Source organism: Mytilus trossulus, chromosome 2, assembly GCF_036588685.1.
Source record: "Mytilus trossulus isolate FHL-02 chromosome 2, PNRI_Mtr1.1.1.hap1, whole genome shotgun sequence".
NCBI lineage: Eukaryota > Metazoa > Mollusca > Bivalvia > Mytilida > Mytilidae > Mytilus > Mytilus trossulus.
The window spans coordinates 15,404,829-15,430,393 of NC_086374.1; the positions used below are offsets into that span (position 1 = coordinate 15,404,829).

Below are 25,565 nucleotides of genomic sequence, written 5' to 3' on the forward strand. Positions count from 1 at the left end.
TAAACTGAAATTTAAAAATTGTAATCTGTACGGCAAATTGTTATAAAAGTGTTTAATCTACTTGGTACATTTTTTTTCAAAAGTGATTATAATTGCTGCTTACAAACTTTTCCTTTGTTTTTTTAACTGAAATTTTCTTATCTAGCTGCACATCCACAAAGATTATTGGCTACATCCAGTAAACTATTAAATTAAGTTTTGTTCCGAACGGACGGATTTTTCCACATATCCAATGATAAATAAGTACTACGATTCGATTTCTTAACTTACATTCATGTGCAACTTTATATTTATATTATGTATATGTTGTTTATTACTAAATGCCTAGTTTTTATTAATACACTTATGTGTTCAAATTTAAAAGAGATTTATATTGTTTTGAGTTGTTGATTTCCAGACAACAAATCGCCGACATGTATTCCGTTACTTACGGTGACCTTTCTCGTAAAAATCCGGTGACTGCAATACGCAAGTGCGAAGAGGAAAATCAAATTTGCAGCCTGGCTGATAACACTTGAAATTCTAGAGTTCGATTTTTAAGTAAACTCGGCTAGAGAGTCAACAAACGTAACTATCGCTCTATCATCAAATAAACTATATCTTATTGTACCTGATATACAAGTGCTTAGATATAGGAAGATGTGGTGTGAGGGTCAATGAGACAACTCTCCATCCAAATAACAATTTATAAAAAGTAAACCATTATAGGTCAATGTAAGGCCTTCAACACGGAGCCTTGGCTCACTTAGAACAAAAAGCTTACCTGCATATCCAGTCGTCTTTGTTGATTGTTTACAAAGTCGACAATCGATAAACCTCGGCTTCAAAATCTCGACCATTAATTAACTACCATATTTTTTAAACAACATAAACCGAGTGAATTATATTTTTGACGATAAGACGAAATGAATGCATCAAAAATGATAGAATACTTAGTTTACGATATATGCATACATTGGTTCAAGATTAATATCAACATTATTTTCACTATTCACTCGTTTAATATAACTTAAAGTGGTTTTATGCATTGTTGTCAATGCAGGAGAACACAATGCAGGGGATGAAATATGTTTACATTAGATTCCCAAATGATAGACACCTATCCTTGAACGTACTATGATCTCTGTAGTTCAATTTGTTTTTAATGTCATTAGGTCAATGACTTACTAGGATGTGGCATCTCCTTTCACTTATTTAAAATAATATGTAACGAGTTTCTTCATATTGAAATGTTTAGGATATTATTGAATGTATGCATGGATTCAGTAAATATTGATCGAAATAACTGCAAATTTACTTTTGGGTTTAGTTGCCGAAGTTTACTGATGGTGAACTTGATAAAAAAATCAACCCAGGATAATATAACACGTGAGGTTCTATTTTTTAATTAAACTTAATAATGACAGTTATTAATAAATAATTTGATGTACAATTTTGTTTTTTAGAATTAATTAGCACTCAGTTTTGTCAAGTAAACGCAGGTTTTACCTTGCTTTTATGCACGAGATTTCTCACGGTTAAGGTCACTGCTAGCTGTAAATCTTCTGGCGGATTAGAATACTGGATTCAAAAACTGTACATTTCTTATGATTTTGATAAGTTGAAGGATGTTCTTTTACAATATAGGAAACAGAGCCACCCAACGTTAAATCATTTTCAACTTTGATAATTTAATTTAGATTTTTTTCTCAAGCGAATGCATTTTATTGGGGTCTTGCAATACATTGAAAAAAAATAGGCTGTAGTATGGAACCGATTTTGGTCGGCAGTTTATTCTGTCAAACAAATCATACATGACATGTTTGCAATCGGGGTTAAATTGTTTAATCGCTTTGGTTGAGCACTATGTGAATAAATAAATGAGAATTTGACTTTAATTTGAAAAAGATCTTGCTTTGATTAAAGAGTCATTAGAACTGAGGAAAGGAGAACAGTAACTGTTTTTATCATATTTCTTATAATATTGTCGAGTTTTCATTATGTTTCATTATGTTTGTTTGTCAATGTATTTGCCACAACCAAAATTGGTTTATGTATGTTTTGCAAATAAAGATATATATTAACATTCAACATATATGTAGGGTAAAAATGGTTGTAAATAACACTAGGACGTAACCTCCACTTTATAACGTGATAAAACATTATACTAGATTACGATTATGATGATTGAAGATATTAAATAACATAATTACTTACAAAGAAGGCTTCTTTTTTTTATCTTTATTAGCAACTAATGTAAATTAGAATTACAATTTATACGGTTGAATGATTTCACCAATCTGCTGTATTCTGTTGTATCTATTTTAAGATCTAAAAAATACAATAAAATGTAGAAAATGTATTTTAATGTTTATAATTGTAAGCATGACGTGTTTCAGTGACAGAATTTAAAAGCTGTTGAAGTAACAAGTGTAAAATAAAAGAAACATATATAATGTGATCAATTATTTCACATTTTCTTCAATTTAGTACAATGGAAAATGGTACAAGTAAAAAAGATTTTACTTTTGACCAGATTTATGACTGGAGTATAAAAAAAGCAAAAACGTACTGCGATGAAACAGTTTTAAAACAGGACTATCCAGTAGATGGTAAGTAAATAGTTAAAATATATCTTTTCACTTTTTTTGGTCTTTTGGAAAATGTTGTTTGTGATGTATTTAGACCCTTCTACAACAAAATTTGTTATACATGCACGAATAAAAAATGCGGTTTTTATCCAACGCTATCAAAGGTTTGAACGTAGTTTTCATATAAGACTTTTTTTATATACAGATATCTAACTCTGGAAGGACATTTTTTTATAGTATGCAAAGGTCATAAATTCTTGTCATAGATGACGTCAATTGTAACATCTTTAACTATTTATGATTAAGTTAAATCCATGCAAAAGTTTAAATGTGGATGTCTAAAATTCATTGAGTGTCTTGAAAATCGTATTTGCGGATAAGGTCCACAATCGTCATTCATTAGATGAGTGGTAGATCGACTTAGCCCAAAATCTTTTAATACATTTTCTTTAAGATCTTTTGTCCTGAAATATACATTGTGTATTACAAGAAACCTGCGTTTTGTAAATTGAGTTTAAATTATTTAGTTAATAAATCCAGATCAATTTTATCAATTATCTTAAGCGATATTAATAAATCCTATGTTTACATGTACCTGATTACTTGAGAATATTCAAAAGTGAGCAGTATCCTGTTTCATTAAAATACAGAAAAAGGTATCGTTTAAAATAAATAGTTTTTGACTATTGCATCCCGATACATTCATACAAGATCTTGGTTTTGGACACTATCTTGAAATTTTTAACAGCTAAACATGTGCTAAATCTATACAACTTAATATATGCAGAACTGAGAGACAGTATGAAATATCTGTTTGTTGTTGCCTTTTAAACGACACATGGCCAGTAAAATAAATATTCAGTAAGCACACATGCTATTGTAACATGAATATTTGCCCTGCTTTTTACAAGACCAACACGCTGGTCGATATTTTTATGTGCGAGCTCACAAGGTAATAGTTCACAAGAAAGACATTTCACTCTACTTGGACAAATTGTTCTGACTCCGAGCCCACCAATCTTTGAAAAAAAAAAAAAATCCGAGTAACAAACTAAAACTGAGGGAAACGCAGTAAATATAAGAGAACAAACATTCCATATACACTTTTTTATCATTATTTCAATCTTTTGATGCCCAATTTATTGGCATTATATTTTCTGGTCTGTGCGTCCTTCCGTCGGTCCGTCCGTCCGTCCGTTCGTCCCTCCTCAGGTCAAAGTTTTTGGTCGAGGTAGTTTTTGATTAAGTTAAAGAGATTTTATTCTATTTTCATGGTCCACTGAACATAGAAAATGATAGTGCAGATGGGGCATCCGTGTACTTGGGACACATTCTTGTTATTCATACGTTTATGTGATACCAAATGTTACAAAATACAATATCAAGAATATACACCTGAAGGGGTCATTTAAAAATGTGTTATCTGAATGTACATTCTACAATTTGTTAAAATTTATCATGTATTATAACCTACACTTTCACTAGTGTATGTCTTAAATATCATTAAGTCAGTAAAGCAGCAATCTCAACAAATTATTCACCACCAAGCACAAAGGGAAGGGAAAAGAAAGATGAAATGTTCTCCATATATTGTTCATTATCTGTAATCTGATTTAGTTTATTTTCTTTCGTTCCACCTGGGAGCAGTATATCTATATATATATATATTCCTTGTTCCACCCGTGCAGTAAAATAATCGCTAGGAATGTATTTCGAATCCTCTATTACCCAAACATGCATCCAAATCATTTTTTTTTGTAGTAACCATGATAGTACACTCCATTGCCATTCAACTTGTCTATTCTGAGGCATAATACGATTGTTTATTTGTTTGCTTGTGATTCTTTAAAAGATATTTATTGAATGAACAAACGCTTAGCCTTACTGCTGTAAAGTGTATATTCTAGTATAGTGTCTTCATTAAATGAAAGGTTTTTGACGATGGAATTGTAGTGGACTATAATACATAGAATCATAATATTACCAGTATATCCAATAAGCCAATAACAAGTCGAAACATTTATGAAGTCGACAAATAATCCATATAATTTTAGGTTTATCGATATATATATATTTATCGATATCCATGTTAAATCTGTTTAATTTTACATTATTTTCTCCCACATAGATAACATCTGTTATACAAAAAAGAATGAAAAAATAGGTGAACTCCAAGTTTAATTCAATAAGAGGAAGTGCATTAAAACGGACCAAACTTTATATGATCAAACAACGAACCAAATTAAAAAAATACGAAGAAAATAATATGTGTTAAACATTATGTTGTGGCTCACAAAACCTTAGTTTATAGTTAATAGTTTATTAGAGAAAACTCAGCCGCAGGAGACTGCGTAACAGGAGCATATTTATATACACAATATTAATTACAAAATAGTGCATAATACAAACAGAATACATTTTTAACTTATACATCTTCAGAAATAGATTTTAAGTTTGTGCTTATTACAGTTTTAAATTAGACAATCATCTTTTCTACCTTTTGAATAAAAATTGACAGCTTAGACAGCACATTACTATTACTATATTTAAGCATGCTAAGTACTTTTTTTTTTCATTTGGATATTCTAAACCTACTACTTGTAGTTGACATCAAATGTCTTAGGATAATATCACTATTTTATTATTTCCATAAGTAACGATTTGATACATCATATGTTTTGTAGAGATGTATATATTTTTTTAAAACAAACAATATGTGAATGTCATATTTCAAGTCAATCTTACCAAAGAGAATTCTTCCTATTTACAAAGTTCCTAAATCTGATATCACTGTTTGCATAACAAACGGAGACATATCAGGGCAGAATATTCATAAAATTATAATGAAATGAAAACCTCTTCTGCAGTGATTTTCATAACAAAAATGTGTCATAACAAAAACATATTGAGTTAAGCAAAATTCTATTGGATTTTATATCAGATTAAAATCTTTTTTTTAAACTTTTTATGTAAACTTTCACGCTACATTTCTATCACCTTCTATGGAATAACAAATGATCTTGTTGACAATTAAACGGGTTTGACTGTAATGTGTGTACGAATAGCTTTTATAGTTTAACTTTTAGCCTTTAGACAGTTCTCTAAGGCCGTGCTAAAAGTTTTGTTGCTTGAACTATTACATAACATGCACTTAAATATTTTACTAGCGTAGTGGTATTAACTAGTGTTGATTCTAATAAAAACTCTGAAGAACTTCTTGATATTTATAAATATCGATCTTTTTCTGAAATTGGTACAAATAAAACTTTTGATTTTTTAACCCAGTGTTATAGTATTCCTTTATTTGTCTTTACGAATATTCTTTTTGCTTTTTAGTCTGTTTTGGGTAATATTCATTTGACGTGGCTCTGTAACTTTACATCCCGTCATTTTTTTTTTAATTGTGCTATGATTCATGTTTGAATTTTTGTCTTTCATTTCTCATAATGTGCCTTGTATCTATGCCGTTTTGTGTTTCCTTGATACATATTTGTTTGTTTTTATAGTGCTTAAGATTATAACACAATGTTCATTGCTGTACACCTATTTTTGACGTTTTTACCTTTCACTTCTATTTGTTTTGTGCACACATCGTTGTTAATATAATCCAATTTTATGCGACTGTCATACAACTGAAGGTCTAGATAGGTTTAAAACAAGGTTTAATCCACCATTTTCTACATAAGAAAATGTCTGTACCAAGGCAGGAATATAACAGTTGTTATCCATTTGTTTGATGTGTTAGAGCATGTGATTGTGCCATTTGATAAGGGGTTTCCTTTTTGAATTTTCCGCGGAGTATTTGTGTGATTTTACTTTTCCAACTAGTAGTCCCACAATGCTCACAGGCTAAAATATTAAAAATAATGTCAAGTAATAACACACAAAGTTCGACCTAAAATATCAAAGTATACGATGCAATGAAAACAATATGCACTATCAATCGACATTATAAGAATAATTCTACTATTTTTCTCAAATGAGGTCTTTCAACCGAATATTCACAAAAGGGGAGGATTTTTGTTAAAATGAAGTAAGAAACAAACATGATTTTTGAAAAGTTTAAACTGTAAAAGTCGTGTGAAAGTATAGAACTATTTCTAACATACAATAGTCATCATGAATTGGTACAGTCAGGCTGAAACAGGCTGAGTATTAAGTGCGCACAAACCTACATATTGCCTATAGACCATATGCTAGTATTTTAAAAGTTTAATAAGTAATAAAAACAAATCTGCACAATTCGACTACCAACAAAATGTTAACTTAGTTGCATATGTATAGCCTCATTGTTTACGTTGTTACACGTCGTTTTCGCGTTTATAATTTGGACACATTCAAAGCCATAAGTAACACAAGAAGTTAAATTTTTAAAGACTTTGGTAGCCCAAACCATTTCAAACTAACTTAAATACTCAAACTAAAACTTTAGTTTAACATAAGCAAAAAAGAATCGGAGGATCTTTTTTTTCAATTTTTTTTTTATCCAACATATATAATATACAACAGTACAGTTATCAAACAATAAGTTCATATATATAAATGTAATATAATACAACTCATCAGAAAATGTATAGAACTTGAAAATAACATTTTGTTGGGATTTGATAACGGTATCTTATTAAAAAGGACAAACAAACAAAAAGTATAGAAAATTACTTAATAAAAAAGAAGATGATGAAGAAAAAGAAAAAAAACAACAACCAAAAAAAAATATATAAAAAAAAAATCAAAAAAATCAAAAAAAAAAATCATCTCACAAACATGTTACCAGCTTTGATTATTTGTAATATCTTCAATTTTTCACTTATTCTTACAACATTTGTATAAACTTCAAGATTATAAAAAAACCGGTTTTTTTCTAAAGTGAACATTGATTGGTTAAATATTTCTCAGTGTGTTTCAATTTGTTTGTTAGCCTTTTGGTCATGAATGTTTGTCTCTAATATTTAATTAACTGTGCATTTGTATTCAGATATCGCAGATCAAATTTATTCGTTCATTGTGTAATCATACGTTTTTTTATTGAGTTAAGTCTGCCAATTGATATTTTATCGTATGTTTTTCTATGTTGTGATGTTATGCTATTGTTTCAGAAAAAGGGAGAAGGTTTGGGCCCATTAAAACGTTTAATCCCGCTGCAAATGTTTGCACCTGTCCTAAGTCAGGAATCTGATGTACAGTAGTTGTCGTTTGTTTATGTAATATATACGTGTTTCTCGTTTCTCGTGTTGTTTATATAGATTAGACCGTTGGTTTTCCCGTTTGAATGGTTTTACACTAGTAATTTTGGGGCCCTTTATAGCTTGTTGTTCGGTGTGAGCCAAGGCTCCGTGTTGAAGGCCGTACTTTAACCTATAATGGTTTAATTTTTAAATTGTTATTTGGATGGAGAGTTGTCTCATTGGCACTCACACCACATCTTCCTATATCTATTAACCCCGCCGCATTTTTGCGCCTGTCCCAAGTCAGGAGCCTCTGGCCTTTGTTAGTCTTGTATTATTTTACTTTTAGTTTCTTGTGTACAATTTAGAAATTAGTATGGCGTTCATTACCACTGAACTAGTATATATTTGTTTAGGGACCAGCTGAAGGACGCCTCCGGGTGTGGGAATTTCCCGCTACATTGAAGACCTGTTGGTGACCTTCTGCTGTTTTTTTTTTCATTGGTCGGTTTTTTGTCTCTTTGACACATTCCCCATTTCCATTCTCAATTTTATGTCTGCTAATTTTGTATAGTTGTTAATCCATCAAATTGTCCTGTAAATCCTACTGGAAAATATATCAAGCTTGATTAAACTTGTCAAACCATTTATTTTTAATTGATATCTTCTTCTCCAAAATATAATGATGCTTTATTTTTTCAATCAATGCTGTTAAACTTAAAATTCCTTTTAAATATCTTGTATTATATATGTATTGTTCAATCCAGAGAAAAATATTGTTTTGAGGGTCACCTTTGTACATTCGTGATAAATTTCCAAACAAAAGAATATCTTGTGTAAATGGTATACTAAAACCATTCTGGAGAAACCACTTTTCAGTTTGCTCAAAAAATTGTTGTACATAATAACAATCCCAAAGTATATGTTCAATTGATTCCAGTTCAGTCTTACAAAAGTACAATATGGGTTTTGCACTACCCCAATTTTGTTTAAAAACTTATTTTAGGATCTTAAATCTTTTAAAGTAAACAATGCTCTTTTTCTCTAATAGCCTTCATTGTGTATTTATGTTGAGTTTATTGTATACAAACTGTATATGTGACACAGGTTTATTGAAATTTAAAATTGGAAATATCCTTTTTTTTCAATATGTTGTGTTTACAAAAAACATTTACAGTAACTTGAAAGACTCATTTTCATGGAGGTATATGGTTTTAAGTTGAAAATGTTCAAGTAGAACTGGTCATGAATACGACAAAAATATGACTTACAATCCAGTTGCGACAGCTGTGACGACGGCGACAGCTACGGCGTGAACTATATGTATAAAGATTTATATTTTAGTAGTTTGAAGACCTAGATGCTTCAAACCTTGCAAACAGATACCGTATGTTCCGAAATTTCCGTATGTCATATGTTCATCGTAATTAACTCATTTTACTGGTTCAGTGACTGCTTAAAAGTGTTAGGTCTTTTTGTAATGTGGAATATTATGAGTTACTTGCATTTTCATAGATATTTGATTTCGTGCTTTTGCTGATTTACGTGTACAAAATTTAGAACAATTGTAATTCGTTTAACATTTTACGAGTTTGACTGTCCCTTTGGTATCTTTCATCCCTCTTTTAAATTCGTGGTTCACTTGAAACAATGAAACCCACGATAATTGGTATCCAACGAATAATAATAAATCTACAGTTCTATAAGCAAGATGTCAACTATATTTTTTGTTTCAGGAATCAACTGACCTTGATCCTTTTTCAATGATTTTATTAGTTAATGATAAGTTTTCATGGTTTTGTCAGTTTATCAGATACTACATATATAAAATTAGCCAACCCTGTAGTTTTCATTTACCTTGGTCCTTTGGACAATTCAATTCTGTTTTTCTTAAATAATGTGAATAACACATATACTTTTAGGAATTGGGCCTTATTTGGTATACGGAAATATTGTAAGGTCTACATGCCTTTCTGGAATGGTTAGTCTGACCTTGACCTTTCTTTTATTAGTGTTACGAATTCATGGTTGTGTCTTTGGCTGGGTTGGGTTTCTTTTCAGATACCACAAGCAATAAGTCAGCTATAATTTGTGAATGGAATTATTGCATGATGTGTATGTTGTCTTTTGTAGGGTTGATCTTTCCTTGACCTTATTTTAAAGTTTATGTGTGTATGTTCGAAATTCTTGTTTAATGTGGATTCATTATTTTTCGTAGGTACCAATTTTCGTGGATTAAGAAAAATTTGCATGTTCATGGATATTTCATCTCGTGGTTTTTGCCAAAACCTGCGTACACTCCTATAAAAAATTTGTCATGACTTGAACATTTGATTTCGTGAATAACCTGTGCACACGAACGCCTCGAAAATTAGAATCCCACCAAAAGTAATGTATCTACAGTAATTGAACTATTTTTAGTGCATGAAGTTAATCGGCATTGGTGTTCATCTTGTCGTGTACGGTTCATTTGACTTGATTTTAACGGATACTGTTAAGTGCAGATACAACTTGTTGTAAAATCTACATACACCAGGCTTTTAATATAAATTTAATCATACTAAGCTAAGCAGACGAGATATTTCATCATGCGCTCTCTTGTTATAAATTGTATCATAGTTTTGTCAAGTCGCTATCTGCAGACAACTTGTATCTTCAAGGAGAAGTAGTGAAACGAAATAAAAACAATTACAAAATAAAAATAACATTCAAAGTATTCAGCTTGAACTTGTGATTTTTTATTCAGATTAAAAACAAATTATATAGTAGGGATAAAAGTATATTTAGCATTAATGGTAGATTGTACGATTGAATTTTAATACATCAACAATTGTTCACTAGCTTTATTAACTGCATAACTTAATTCAGTGTACATCAATGTTAAACTGAAAAGGTATCCGCTTTAATGCTTGAATTATCACACAGTTAACTCATATTTAAAGCAATTATAAAAATAGATTGTTCACATAGCATTACTATATGTCTATCAATATAGTGAATGTTTAAGTTTTCCAAAAACGAAACTGCAGATAAATTAACAAAAGTCTGATACTAGTAATCATCTAAGATTTTGCAGATAGCATAATGTAAGCAAATTTGCATAATATAAAAGAAAAATCATCTTTGATAAAGTATTATTTTACATTTTTACTAGTTGTAATATGCTCTATTCGACAAGGTCTGTGGTGTTTATGAAACTAAAAAACTTAATACCCGCGAAGTACATTATAAATGATTGATATCACTAGGTATACTTGCATAAATCAAGTATCAAGTTATCGTAAAGAATGGTACACAATGGTTATATATACATTTTGAGTACATTTGTAATGTTGTATAAACCAGGTTCAATCCACCATTTTTTACATACGAATATGCCTGTTCCAAGTCAGGAAAATGACAGCTGTTATCCATTCGTTTGATGTGTTTGAGCTTTTGATTTTGTCATTTGATTAGGGACTTTTCGTTTGAAATTTTCCTCGGAGCTGAGTATTATTTTGTGATTTGTATCATAATTTATATATAATAAAACCGGTATTTTGCAAACATAATATACTAATTGGTTAAAAGCAGCACATTCTGGTGTACAATGACGGGTTAGGTTTAAGGTTAGGATAAGGGTTAACACGTCTCAATATATTCTGATTGATATTAAAATTAGAAAACAACTCTTGTAGAAAAAATAGATATGTATAATTCTAAAATATTGGAGGTTCATGAAAATTAGCCTGTAAACATCCCAAATGAAACAACACATTCTAGCTACACTAATTAGCGCTACACGAATAGAAATACCCCTTTTCATTGATTCCATTTGGTGCCAGCATTTTGATAATTTTTGCCTGAATTATGTTGTGGTTGATGTTTGTAATAAAGATCTGTCTCAATATATTGTCGACACTCTAAAACAGCGAGTGAAGGTTTTTCCAAGTATCTAGCTACAGTCTATGTATATTTTGTTAACTTGTTTGTATTTCGTTTCGCTTTGTGTTTGTTTTGGTTTCCTTTTGTACCATTGCCTTGTCAGATTCTTTCGAGTTATGAGTTTTGAATGTCTCAGTGTTATCTTGTGTCTTCGTTTTAACCTACACCTGATAGATGTGAGAAATCTTAACAATTAAAGATTGGTGGTTACCTTCTACTTATTTCCAATGCATAGCATTGATACTGAAAGTATATTCTTAGAGATCTCTTCACGTTTCTTTTCTTTCAATGTAATGAAATGAATACTCCGATATACAATACTAATATTTAAAACAAAGACAAAACATAACTTGAAATACAAAATAATTGACACATAAATAGTCGTGTATTGTTTGAAAAATTCTTGGATCATTGAACTTAATTACATTTTATTCAAATGCGTTTTTAGTTAGTTATTTTTTTAAAAACTTGCAGCTGATACATTGTGTGACAGCTGATATTAAAAAAATGTATTTGTTGTGAAACATACTGGAAAAGCTTTTACTATGCTCTTAAAACGTCATTTTATTTTCCTTTTAATTTCCGAATGTCTTTATGTATTATTATTAATCTCGATGCACTAGCACTGATACATTTGTTTCTAAATGAATTTTAAACCTTTTACTAATATTTTGAGACAGTTTTGATTAAGCCATCGATCACAATCTGCAACTACGATATAACTGAATTCACTTAATGAAGTAAATCGCTTTGTTAATTTAAACATAACAATGCGATAACCTTTTTTCTGTGTAGAATATGAATATTACATATTTTTGTAGGATCTTCATATATGGGTACGAGCTCGTATGCCTAGTCCGTGTTCAATACCTTGTTGGCCTTTGTTTTCCTTAACGGGATGTTTTTACTTACACAGTGTGGTGGTGAATTTATCTTACCGATTAACTTAACATGTGACTTTTATACTAGTGGCCGATCAAAATCATCGAGGCTTGAATATAAATAACCTACTTATATTGGTCTATACTAAACGAATGCCAACAATATAAAGTAAGCTTTTACTGTGCTTTCTGGATTAATTTCAGAAAAGCATCATCATGTTTTCCGTTTGTTGAAAGTTTTAGGATTGTTTCTAAACGTCGTGCTGTTTTATAAGGGAATGTGATACCACTTCTAACCGTGATTTAAACTATGTCAAGCCTACTTATTCCAAATGAATATACACGGTTTTCACGCCATAACCTTAAAACCCAAATTGAATAATATTCCTAGAAATGAATAGGAGGTATGATAATGGATCATATGCCTTGTTTAGCTAAATCAAATTGCAGAATTAATTGGATATTTCATTCCAGTATAAGAATTAAAATTAAATCATTTGATGGTACTGCATATGGTATGTTAATGTTGTGTACCCTGTCGTCAAACCTTTATTGAGTAAAAATGTAGACAACTTCAGTGCTTTGCAAAATTTCAGATCATAATATACATTGTATTTATGCTTTTGAAAGAAAACCTTCCATTAACATGCAAACCTTTAGGACACGATACAAAAGTCCCTAAAAGTATAACTGACGTTTTCGAGTCATGGCCATTTTAAGTATTCTTGTCTTTCATATTTGCTTATATGCATTATCTAAACAGTTTCTACATGCTAGTTAGTATTTTGCCTTTCTTTGTTGACATGGTTAGTTGGTTTGTCAGTAATTGTGATAAATACACGATGTTGACTACTGTAATCCAATTTATTACATGTGAGCCTATTATGTCGCTTTGTGTCGATTACATATTGGTGTCAATATACAAGAATTTTACGTGACTGTCTTACAATTGAGATGTTTAGCTAGCTAAAAACCAGGTTAAAACATCCATTTTCTATATAAGGGAACATCAGTCCCATGTCATGAATATTACAATCATTTTCCATTCGTTTTGTGTTTGAGGTTTTTTTATTTTGCCACTTGTTAAGGGATTTTACGTTTTGAATTTTTCTTTATTTTCTAGTTATTTATCGGGAAAGTATCAATTTAAAACTGTCCTTTGAAGAAGATCTAGTCAATATCGTAACATGGATTGATAATATGTCTTTGGAGAACAGTAATTGGTCATCTAAAGGATATTTTATTTATTATTTATGAGTAAAGTATATTTTTGGGCGTAATTATAGCATACTTTTGTAAATTATATATCGTATACTAATATGACAGCTCATAATTCAAAATATATAAAGGGGATTGTTTTTCCCTTTCTACACAAAGAAAGAAACTTTTTGAAGAACTAACTATGTTGAGGCTAGTTGGAAAGACAGACATTGTTTATGAATACAAATCTTCTATAGTAAAATAATCTAATCCAAAAATCAATTTGAAAAACAATTATGGACTTCATTACGAATGAAACACAGAAAAAAGTTTAGTTCATTCAATGAAAATTGCTCTTTAATTCACTCAGGAATTGTAGAATTTCAAAATTTAAATTATCGGTACATAAGAACTTGTTTCATACTTCAATGTCTTCTATATATATTTCGTTAAAAAGCTTGCAAAAACCAAATATAAATACCATTAAAAGTAACTTTCTTATACCACTATTTCTCTTTTTACTGCCTGCAATAGACATAAAACATCGATTTTAAATTATTATGAAATTGAAGCAGTAAAGCTAAGTGCACATGTTTAATTACATAAATTTTTCATAACTTATGCAGATTAAAGATTCATATCTATATTTAATGAAAGTCAACTTGTATAACATTACACATTTATATACACTTATAATGTATTCATGTTGAACGTTTCAGTTATGCAACATGACTTTTATCAGCAATTAACTTTTGATTCTGTATTTATTTAATATTTAAGTCGTATAAAGATGTCAATTAAGTATACATTTTTTCTCTGTTATTACATCATCCACCCCGAAATATATTCATGAAAATTTGTTTCATCAATTGGCTTTTATTTGTCTCACATTTGCGGGAAAATCCCTTCAGGCATATAACAGTTCTTGTCCATTCGTTTTTGATACGTTTTGTTTTTTTCATTTTGCCATGTGATTATGGATTTTCCAAATTGATTTTCCTCTAAGTTCAGTATTTTTGTGATTTTACTTTTTTTCCCCAACCTTTCGTAAAAGTAGTTTTAAATGCATGAAAAAAATCAGATAGAAAACATATGTTTTGTCTTCTGTTTCAACTAAAAAACAACAACGTTTTGTTCTATATCTGACACGATGAGTAATCAGCATACGCAATTATAGATTTTCGAATTGATAATTCGGTAATACGATTACGTTTTTTAACAGTTATGCAACATGACTTTTATAAAATTGAGAATGGAAATGGGGAATATAGGTCGTTTCTGTGTGTGTTACATTTCTGTGTTGTGTCTCTGTTGTGTCTTAGTTCTCTTATATTTGATACGTTTCCCTCAGTTTCAGTTTGTTACCCCGATTTCTTTTTTCTCTATCGATTTATGAATTTTGAACAGCGGTATACTACTGTTGCCTTTATTTATCACTTCATCATAAATATCACATTTAAAACATGAGGTTCAACGAACTTTGTTGATTTTAATAAACTGTATGCACTCCCCCTAAGTTAGAGTGACAGTTGTTAACTGATGTCTGAAACCAGTCACGGAACTTGAAAAAAAAAATTGTTTAACTATTTCAGTGATTTTCCCTATGGATAGATTATTTGTTTATAAACTGACCAATCAATTCAGTGATTTCACAAAACAAATAACAAGTTATCAAATAAGTAACGTGTGCATTCCATAATCTGCGGTTTTTTTTTCTTTTTTTCTATCACACATTAGACGCACTCAACTTGTAAATTGTCTGACGTCTTATGTCAGACATATAGAGTCAATTTTAGTGGTCTTAATAAAAGTAGGCGTTGCTATGAGGGTAACATTGCATCGCGTTAATTGCAAAGGAATGTCTATACTGAAAAGCTGCATGTGCAAACGGTAAAAACTGTTCATGATGACAACCGAAAACTAAAAGTTTCACCAAACAGCTTTTAGTTTTAAAACGGATATTTATAAAACTTTTTTTTACATGCATATTAATTACAGAACAAGATAAAGGTTATCACTATTACTGTAGGCTTTTAATTCAATTGGGTATAATGTTTTAATCAATCCTTGCAAAGGCAGATTTTTTTCTATATCATTTGTGTTTAGGCAATCCTTTTTATTTATACAAATGAGTTGTTATTTTTTTACCTTTATATTTATTACATTTGGTTTTTTTTTGCATTAGATGCATTTGATCAATAGTCTGTAAAAGTTTTATTAATCAAAGAGATATCATTAGAAAAACATTAGAAAAACATATGTTCTCATTTGTATCTCCGTACTTTTGTATTAAAAAATGTTGATATGAGAGGTAAGGTTAGTTTTTCCTTCTATATGAAAAAATGTATAAAAGATTTGTAGTATTAATATAATGACTTTTTATTATTAAATGAAACATCATAATGTGACCCTTATACCTTGACCGTTTTCAAATCATGAAGTAATGTTGTATACTTATTGACTTGGTATGAGTGGAATAGTACGTTTATTGTCCCGAGGCGTAGCCGAGGGCAATAGTTGTTACAGAGGGGACATTAAACTTGCTTTTTCACGAATATCCAGTCAAAAAGTGTTTTATAAATATCGTAGAGGTCAACAGACAATAATATTCGCTTTAGGCTACTTTCTGCGCTGACGTCAAACCTAGATAAGATAAGTACTCCCGCGGTATTTTCAAAATCGTCCAAACCCGTAGCTGAATTTGATATTCCGCGAAACATAATGACGCATGCGATCAAATAGTTTCATCGAGGTCAAACAGATGGAAACTATTGACCAGTCCAATAGTTCAACACTTGCAATATGAAAAAAAAAATCAAAATGTTGAGTTCTAATTTTATATAATATGATAACTGAGGTATAATAATATTTATTAATGTTCAACAAGGTCATGTCAATATTAGAACATCGAACAACAAGCTATAAAGGGCCCCAAAATTACTCGTGTAAAACCATTCAAACAGGAAAACCAACGGTCGAATCTATATAAAAAACGAGAAACGAGAAACACGTATATATTACATAAACAAACGACAACTACTGTACATCAGATTCCTGACTTAGGACAGGTGCAAACATTTGCAGCGGGATTAAACGTCAAAATGGTCCAAACCTTCTCCCTTTTTCTGAAACAATAGCATAACATCACAACATAGAAAAACGCATGATAAAACTTAACTCAATCAAAAAACGTAAATTTATACACAATGAACGAATAAATTTTATCTGCGATATCTGAATGCAAATGCAAATGCAATAAAATATTAGAGACAAACATTCAAGGTCAAAAAGCAAACAAACAAGTCCAAACAAAGCTATTGCAAGACACCACTGAGAAATATTTTTAACCCTTCGAAAATATTGATTAAAATTAACTTTAGAAAAACACCGGTTTTAAAAAAATACATTTAAATCTTGAAGTTTATACAAATGTAGTAAGAATAAGTGAAAACTTATGCCAGGTTAGCTTTAAATTGATTAAATAATACTGAATTGTGTTCATACGTATAGCATGTATACAAGAACGCAACGCTCGGATACATACAATTGGAACACAATTCTTCCACCAACTTCTACAAGAAGATTTTGTCCTTGGTTCACTTACCAATGACGGCAAACCTTCTATTTGAAAATAAGTCCGTTTCTTAATTTTATCAAACACTCGGTAGTCTTACTGACCTTTCTTAAAAAAAAGTCTGTCTTATTATATATTGTTTTTACCAAAATGGTCCATTTGCAATATTGTTTAAATAGTTATTTTTTTTGCGGTTTGATAGTATTTACATCATCTGTCAGAATAGTATACACCAATCGTTCAAAATAGACCATTATAATCTCCTAAATGACAATATTATAACTGAATGTTACGTTTGACTGATTTAAGGCATTTATTTAACCATAAATAAGACAATGAAACCCTAACTTATCTTCCAAAGGAGGACAACCCTATGAATGAGAACTAAATGTATAAATTCATCAAAGATATAAGACTTACAATTAAGTACGCAAAACACGTTTCATTTACACAGGAGAAAGTAATATCTATTTGCAGAATTATGACCGGATTAGTCCTGGCTATTTGAGGGTTCATATGTTTTTTTTAAATACAGATAAATCCTAGACATTATATGAAACGGCTGGTACTATGTATGATAGAGATTGTTTGTACTTTTCAAAATCAGAAGTATGATTTTAAAAATAAGGAGATGAAGTAAGATGAGACAATTTTTCATAAAAGTTCATAAGAAGTAGATGTTAGCAATTATAGGCAACTGTGCAGATTTTAAAAATGAGTAAAACACGTATCGTATGGTCGTCTATAAAAGGCCCCGATCCAAAAAAAATGAAACAATTCAATTGAGAAAACAAACGGCCTAATTTATATCAAAACAAATTTCAAAAATAAATATGACAGACATGAAACAACGACAACCACTTAACTACAGGCTCCATACTTTGGCAGGTACATACTGACGAAACGTTCACAATGTAATGCTTTACCAACCAGTATCTTTTTGTTTATTGACAGATCAAATAAATTAATTCAAAACTTAAGTTCCAACATCAATATATTCTATACCTGCAAGAAAATTAGTACCGTTAATTTCATTTACCACCACTGGGTCGATACCTCTGCTGGTGGACTATTAGTCCCCGAGGGTATCACCAGCCCAGTAGCCAGTACTTCGGTAATGGCATGAAAATACGGATTTTCTGTGTTATTAAAATTTGCTGTTACAAATGATAGAAATTATTATAAATTAAGGAATGTATCTCCCTCGTGCAAAGCTCTGATTTCTTTCACGGATTTGGCTAAACTTTTTGGACCTTTTGGATTATAGCTCTTCATCTTTTATATAAGCTTTGGATTTCAAATATTTTGGCCACGAGCATCACTGAAGAGACATGTATTGTCGAAATGCGCATCTGGTGCAAGAAAATTAGTACCGTTAATTTTATTTAAAAGTGTCCTGTACCAAGTCAGGAAGATGGCCATTGTTATAATATTGTTCGTTTCTGTGTGTGTGTTGCATTTTAACGTTGAGTCGTTTCTGTTCTCTTATTTTTGAGATAAGACGTGTCACGGTACTTGTCTATCCCATATTCATGTATTTGGTTTTGATGTTATATTTGTTATTCTCGTGGTGTATTGTCTGTTGCTTGGTCCGTTTCTGTGTGCTGTTGCGTTTCGGTGTTGTGTCGTTGTTCTCCTCTTATATTTAATGCGTTTCCCTCGGTTTTGGTTTGTTGCCCCGATTTTGTTTTTTGTCCATGGATTTATGAGTTTTGAACAGCGGTATACTACTGTTGCCTTTATTTATTTAACCTTCGAATAATTAAAAGTACTCTTGTGTGTTATAAGTTAATACTGAATTATTCATATAAAATTTTAAACAAATTATCTGCTTTTGATAAAACTACGAAATATAGTTTCTTTCTGAATCAGATTGTTGCAGATTCATAAATCTGAGAATTGTAAAGTAATTTAGTTAAATATAAAAGATTTATTTCATAAATAAGAATTTAGTTTTTTTAATTGTTTTGCGAATAGCTATTTTAAATTCATAAAGGACTGTTGAAGTTATTAATATTCTCTCCAGCTTCAATTTATTTATGTTTGCTGATTTTGTAGTCAAAATTTAATATATTTCAATTAGAAATCCTGTTTATCTGATTAATTGATTAATGTGCTTCAGGTCATCTCTTTTTCCTTGTTTTGATCTGTTATTAAGCTATTGGATATTCCATTCTAAAGAGTATTTTTTTGTCTATTGATGAAGTATAAAGAGAAATTGATTTACAAACTATTGTTACATGTATGTATGTTAACATTGCAGTGTGGCACAAATTCATCATTTGAGTGGGTTGCTTAAGGTTGTACCCAACACCTTTACTAACTATAATTTGGCTCGTTAAATTTTTATATTTTTATTTACAAAATATTAACTTTAATCCTTTGACAAAAATATAAAATTTAAAAAAAAAATGAACCAACCATTTCATCTGAAAAATGTCATTAGTTATATAGCGTTTGACAAACACTAATTTTGATCATTGAGAAGCTAAATATTTTCTTAACAATGCAACGTGATAAAAACGTTTGCTTATGTTACAGAGTTATCTCCCTGTAGTGTTAGGTACCACCTTAAATTAAATCTATTTTCACTAGTGGATTTATAGTTTCTAACATATGTGGATAATAAAGTACCTGTCTAAAGGTTATGGATAACTTTAAAATCTATCATTACACCAAGGTTAACGGATCAATATGTGTCAATATGGTTTACAGTGGGTTTTTTAAACAGATTCATCAATGTTAGGTGACTGGTATTCTATATTCCAAAAATGAGTACAAATAGCCATCTGTGGAAATTATATATATAAAAAGACTATATATAAGAGAAGAAAACGTAATCCAAAATATTAGACTCTTCAAATATTGTATAGATAAAAGACAATGTATCATGATTTTTTATTCAGTTAAATAAGGAGCATGTCTATATTCCTTAAGAATTTACAAGGCAAAACATGTTATCAGTCTTTTCTGTGTGAACAAACGGGGAACAATAACTAAATATTAAATTAATTCAACTATATTTTTACTAAAATTTAAAAAAAACAAATTTGAAAAATTTCCGCGTTTCGATGCAGAGAGGACTATCTGTGTACTATCTGTTCTCTTGTAAAAAGTAAAATCACAAAAGTACAAAGGAAAATTCAACAGGCATTTTCTAATGTAGAAAATAGTGGATTGAACCTGGTTTATAGCGCTTAATCTCTCATTTGTATGACAGTCGCACCAAATTCCGCTATATTTACAACGATGTGTGAACAAAACAGAAATAATCGGTTAAATAGTCAAAATATTGTTACAACAGTCATCACTGTGTTACAATCTCAAAACAAACAAACATTTACAAAATAGCACAAAAAGCATCTATCAAATTAAAAACACATTCATTGTTTCTCGTGTTAGGCGTCAGAAAATTTAACGTCACATAGGAAGACATTTTGTCGTTCAATGTAAATTCAAAACAATTATTATTTCACATGGAGAATTTTGGTAACCGTATGCAGGGTTGAAAAATCAAAAGTTATGTTAGAATTAATTTCAGAAACAGACCGAGATTTAAAATTATCCAGAAGTTCTATATAGAATTTTTTTAAATTCATATATATGGTTAATACCACTACGCGAGTAAAATCATTTTGTCATTTGTCTTTCAAAGCATTATCAAATTTATAATAGAACAATAGCATAATGGCGTATAATAAAACAATAACACAATGACGGGATCTTAACAGAGTACAGAGTCACATTATAAGAACCAAAGAAAAAAAAGTCGCACAAACAAACACACAGCAAAAATGAAAGATAATACAAACACATTGACGGGATGTATAAGTACCGAGCCACGTCAAATGGATATCACATAAAACAGACCAAACAGTACAAGTAATATTAATACATTGAATAAAGACAAATAAAAGAACAATATATCAAGATGATAAACAACGTCAGTACGCAGAATCTATACAACAAGACCATCATATATTATTTGTGAAGTTGATACGATGAACTGTTTTTTTTAAAAGGACAGAACGTCCTTTGACATACCTCTGGTTCATCAACTTTCTGCTCAGATACTGGTGTTTGTGTTTTTATGAGACACGTGATATGTCCTTTTCGATGTATACGTTCGAACTGGTTATGTTTAATTCACAGTAAAGCCTCTTTGAAGAGTTTTTATTTCTACACATGTTTTTATTTTACATAAAAAAAGGCCGCTAGTTTTATCGTTTGAATTGTTTTACATTGTCGTTTCGGGAACTTTTATAGCTGACTTTGCGATATGAGCTTTGCTCATTGTCGAAGGCCGTAGGGTGACCTAAAGTTGTTAATTTCTGTGTCATTTTGGTCTCTTATGGAGAGTTGTCTCATTGGCAATCATACCACAACTTCTTTTTCATATGTTTCTATATTTATACAAAACAACTAGATGTATTCTTTTTTTTAACGAACATATTAGCAACTTTTCAGTAATGGCTAAGGTATACCACTCGAGACGATCGTCTAAGCATTTTAATGTCTGAACCAAGAATTTCAACAAATTAAAAAATCATAATTTTAAACAACTTCTTGTGAATGGCTTTGCAAGTTGTGTCTAATAAGACATTTCTTTTTCAAACGTTTGATCACTATTTGAATATCTTTGTTTATTATTTGCATGTCGTATCCAATTCTTATGTATGTATATGCAGGTGAAATATATACATACAAAAAATGAAATATAAATAATTTGATGAAACCCAGTGATATTTACATCGCGATGACCTTCAGGTCATTTCTTAAAAAAATAAAACGTAAAAACCTATATATATTTTTTGGTCGAAAGTGTTTTGGTATGGATCATTAGGAAATCAGGTAAATGTTTCAGATGTGGAAAATTGGCATACTTACATTCAATTTAAATTGAAAGTGAGAAAAAAATTATGTAAAGTTAAGTTTAAAATTTCAGGAAATCCATGTTTCAAAGTCTTTAAAAATTAGATACAACATTAAAAATAAGCAGAGATTTTATTTGAAGATTTAATATTTGTGAAATGATAAACAACTATTATATTTTTTATGACCCACAGATTATAGTAGAGTGGTTTTATACTTTTCACTTTGTGCCTCAATAAGGTAAGGTTATGTTTTGAATGAACATATGTGGCGTTTTGGTTTTAGGTAGATTGTGGGCGCACCAACTTCATATACGGCAGCCATTATTAACAAAGATTTTAAAAATATTTTTTTATCCAAATTTATCACTCATTTAATAAGAATGTGCGATGATGCAAGCGCAGCATGGTTTCAAGAGCACACTTTTCACATTCTTAAGATATCGTATGGTAGGCATTTGTCATATTAACTTTTGTTATGTTAAATATGGAGGCACGAAAATGGTAAATTATAAAAATGAAAACAAAATTCATGGATGTATTTATCATATTACTTGTATTTATTAAAGTAATATATGGGAATTTCTAGTATATCATACATCATGTACAGGTTACACCATACCTTAAGGATAACAACAATTCTAACAGCTAATGAATAAGGGCGACAGTAGTATACCGCTGTTCAAATATAGTAAACAAGAAGTTAATATATTGTTTCTCACATGTTAGATAATCTTAAATCATATTCAAATATTGTAATACTGTGGAAAAAACTTATTAACCTAAAACTGAACATCTCATCGGTTAGACAATGCTAATTTGTGTGCAAAAACCTAGAGAAATGGGCTTATATTAAGTTCTTTAAGTGCTGTCCCTTTTATTATTGTGTGCAAAACATAGAGAAATGGAATTATATTAAGTTCTTGAAGTACTGTCCCTTTTATGTAAATGTTTATGGTTGTTATGGTTTTATATTTTTTATAAACATATTCAGAATTGAAGATAACAAATAAGTAAACATATTATTTTGCAAATCTTGAAAATAACTAATATGTTTCTTCTAAGAAGACCCATAAGTGTCCTTCTGTTGTTGTCTGCTCTTTGGTCGGGTTGTGGTCTCTTTGACACATTCCCCATTTCCATTTTCAATCTTAATCAACAATGTCAGTCTACGTTGTACAAATAATGTATCAAATAGTTTATCAGTGGTTTCACTAGACAGACATTTTGTTTTTAAAAGACTAATCAGTGACGCTCAAATCCAACAAGTAAAGCGACAAGTAACACATTACGAAGTTAAAAGCATTGAGGGCTCAAGTTCGAAATGTTTTGCAATATACAAGGTTACCTAAGCCTATATGGAAATAAAATTACCATTTCAAAATAATCACAATCATTTCAACAGGTCAGTACCCACTTCTGTATTGACATGACATACATTGATATAATCATATTTATAAGTATGAATATTTTATTTGGTAAAATATTTCGGAAGCTAATATCTATGATGAGTTTATTTACAACCACTGGGTCGATGCCACTGCTGGTGGAGATTTATTTCCCCGAGGGTATCACAAGCCCAGTAGTCAGCACTTTTTGTGCTGACATGAATTATCATTGATATTGTTTTATTATAAATTATCTGTAGGAATTTTTTATCTCAGTGCTCTTCAACTTCGTACCCTATTTGGCTTTTTTAAAAACTTTTTTGAATTCGAGCGTCCCTGATGAGTCTTTTGTAGACGACTAACGTATATATAACATTTAGTCCTGGTATCTATGATGAGTTCATTTCTATATATACTAGACCGTAGGTTTTCCTGTTTGAATGGTTTTACACTAGTAATTTTTGGGCCCTTAAAAGCTCGCTGCTCGGTGTGAGCGAAGGCTCCATGTTGAAGGCCGTAATTTGACCTATAATTGTTTACTTTTATAAAGTGACTTGGATGGAGAGTAGTCTGGTATCACATCTTCTAATATTTATAATCAAAGACATAGTGTGTTTATTTACGTTTTCAAATTGAGTTAAATCTTCCAATGAATATTTTACCGTGTGTTTTTCTATGTTGTGATGTTATGCTATTGTTTCATAAAAAGGCAGAAGGTTTGGTACCATTAAAACGTTTAATCCCGCTGCAAATGTTTGCACCTGTCCAATTTCAGGAATCTGATGTACAGTAGTTGTCGTTTGTTTATGTAATTTATACGTGTTTCTCGTTTTTTATATAGATTAGACCGTTGGTTTTCCCGTTTGAATGGTTTTACACTAAATTTATTTAGCCCTTTATAGCTTTTTGTTCTGTGTGATCCAAGACTCCGCGCTGAAGGCCGTACATTGGTTTTTAATGGTTTACTTTTATTAATTGTTATTTGGATGGAGAGTCGTCTCATTGGCACTCACATCACATCTTCCTATATCTATTGAGCTTTTTTTTTTTACGACAGACACGCGTTTCGTCTACAAAGAACTCAACGTTGTCGCTCGAGTCGAAAGAGTTAAAAGAACAAATCAAATTGCAGAGCAAAAGTGACCTTAATTTCAAACAATTCACAACCCTTAAACTTACTAAAAAATTTAGGGTTCTTTCTTGGATAGTTTTGAATACTTTAAATAAGTTATGTCATTTTCCATTTTCTGACGTCATTCTGTTGTACATTACCATTAGTTTTGGAATCTTTAATGCAACCTTACTTTTCTCTTCTCTTACGAATAAATAGATAATTGAATAAAATTTAATCTAGTTAACTACATGATTTGGGAAAATCTGAGTTGCTTAAGCAATTCTATATGTAGAATTTAGTGCTAGTTTGGTGGCCATGACATATTTTGATTCCATTATTCTTCTTAGAAAATTTATGCAAATATATTCAAATACAAAACAATAAATAGAAATAGTCATACAAATGATCCGAATTATCAGGTTTTTGAATTCATTTCTAAAATATCAAATGAAATATATTGACAAATATTACTCCTATCATGATTTATCGGAATTGATAATACTACAAAAACGAATTTTAGGTTTTTTAAAGGAAAATACACGGCTCAAATTAAAAAAACGATGTAGTTTAAATTTTACAGATTGTTCTCGACTTGAGTTGCTATCTCCAATAACTTGCCCCGGTTGTATGTGCAAATACATTTTGAGTTGGAAATTCTCACAGTAGTAGAATATTCTGAAAATCTGTGTTGCAACACATATTCCTTCTTAAATATTTAGTATTTAGATGCAAGGATGTAAAAAACTGTTAGATATAGGAAGATGTAGTATGAGTGCCAATGAGATAAATCTTCATCCAATTTTATAATTGAAAAAAAATATTTAGAAAACATCAATCCGAGCAAGACCACTGCATTCCGTTTTATATCTCTCTACTGA

The 25,565-nt window shown here is 30.3% G+C and overlaps 1 protein-coding gene across 1 annotated transcript in view; it reads left to right on the forward strand.

Annotated features, from left to right (window-relative positions):
- The first annotated feature begins 2,391 nt into the window (after positions 1–2,391).
- The window catches only part of LOC134706582 (calcitonin gene-related peptide type 1 receptor-like), a 48,165-nt gene continuing 24,991 nt past the window's right edge, over positions 2,392–25,565 (forward strand). The window contains exon 1 of the mRNA XM_063565635.1: positions 2,392–2,591. Coding sequence (XP_063421705.1) covers positions 2,474–2,591 — 118 coding nt within the window. The 5' untranslated portion in view covers positions 2,392–2,473. The remainder of the gene's footprint in view (positions 2,592–25,565) is intronic.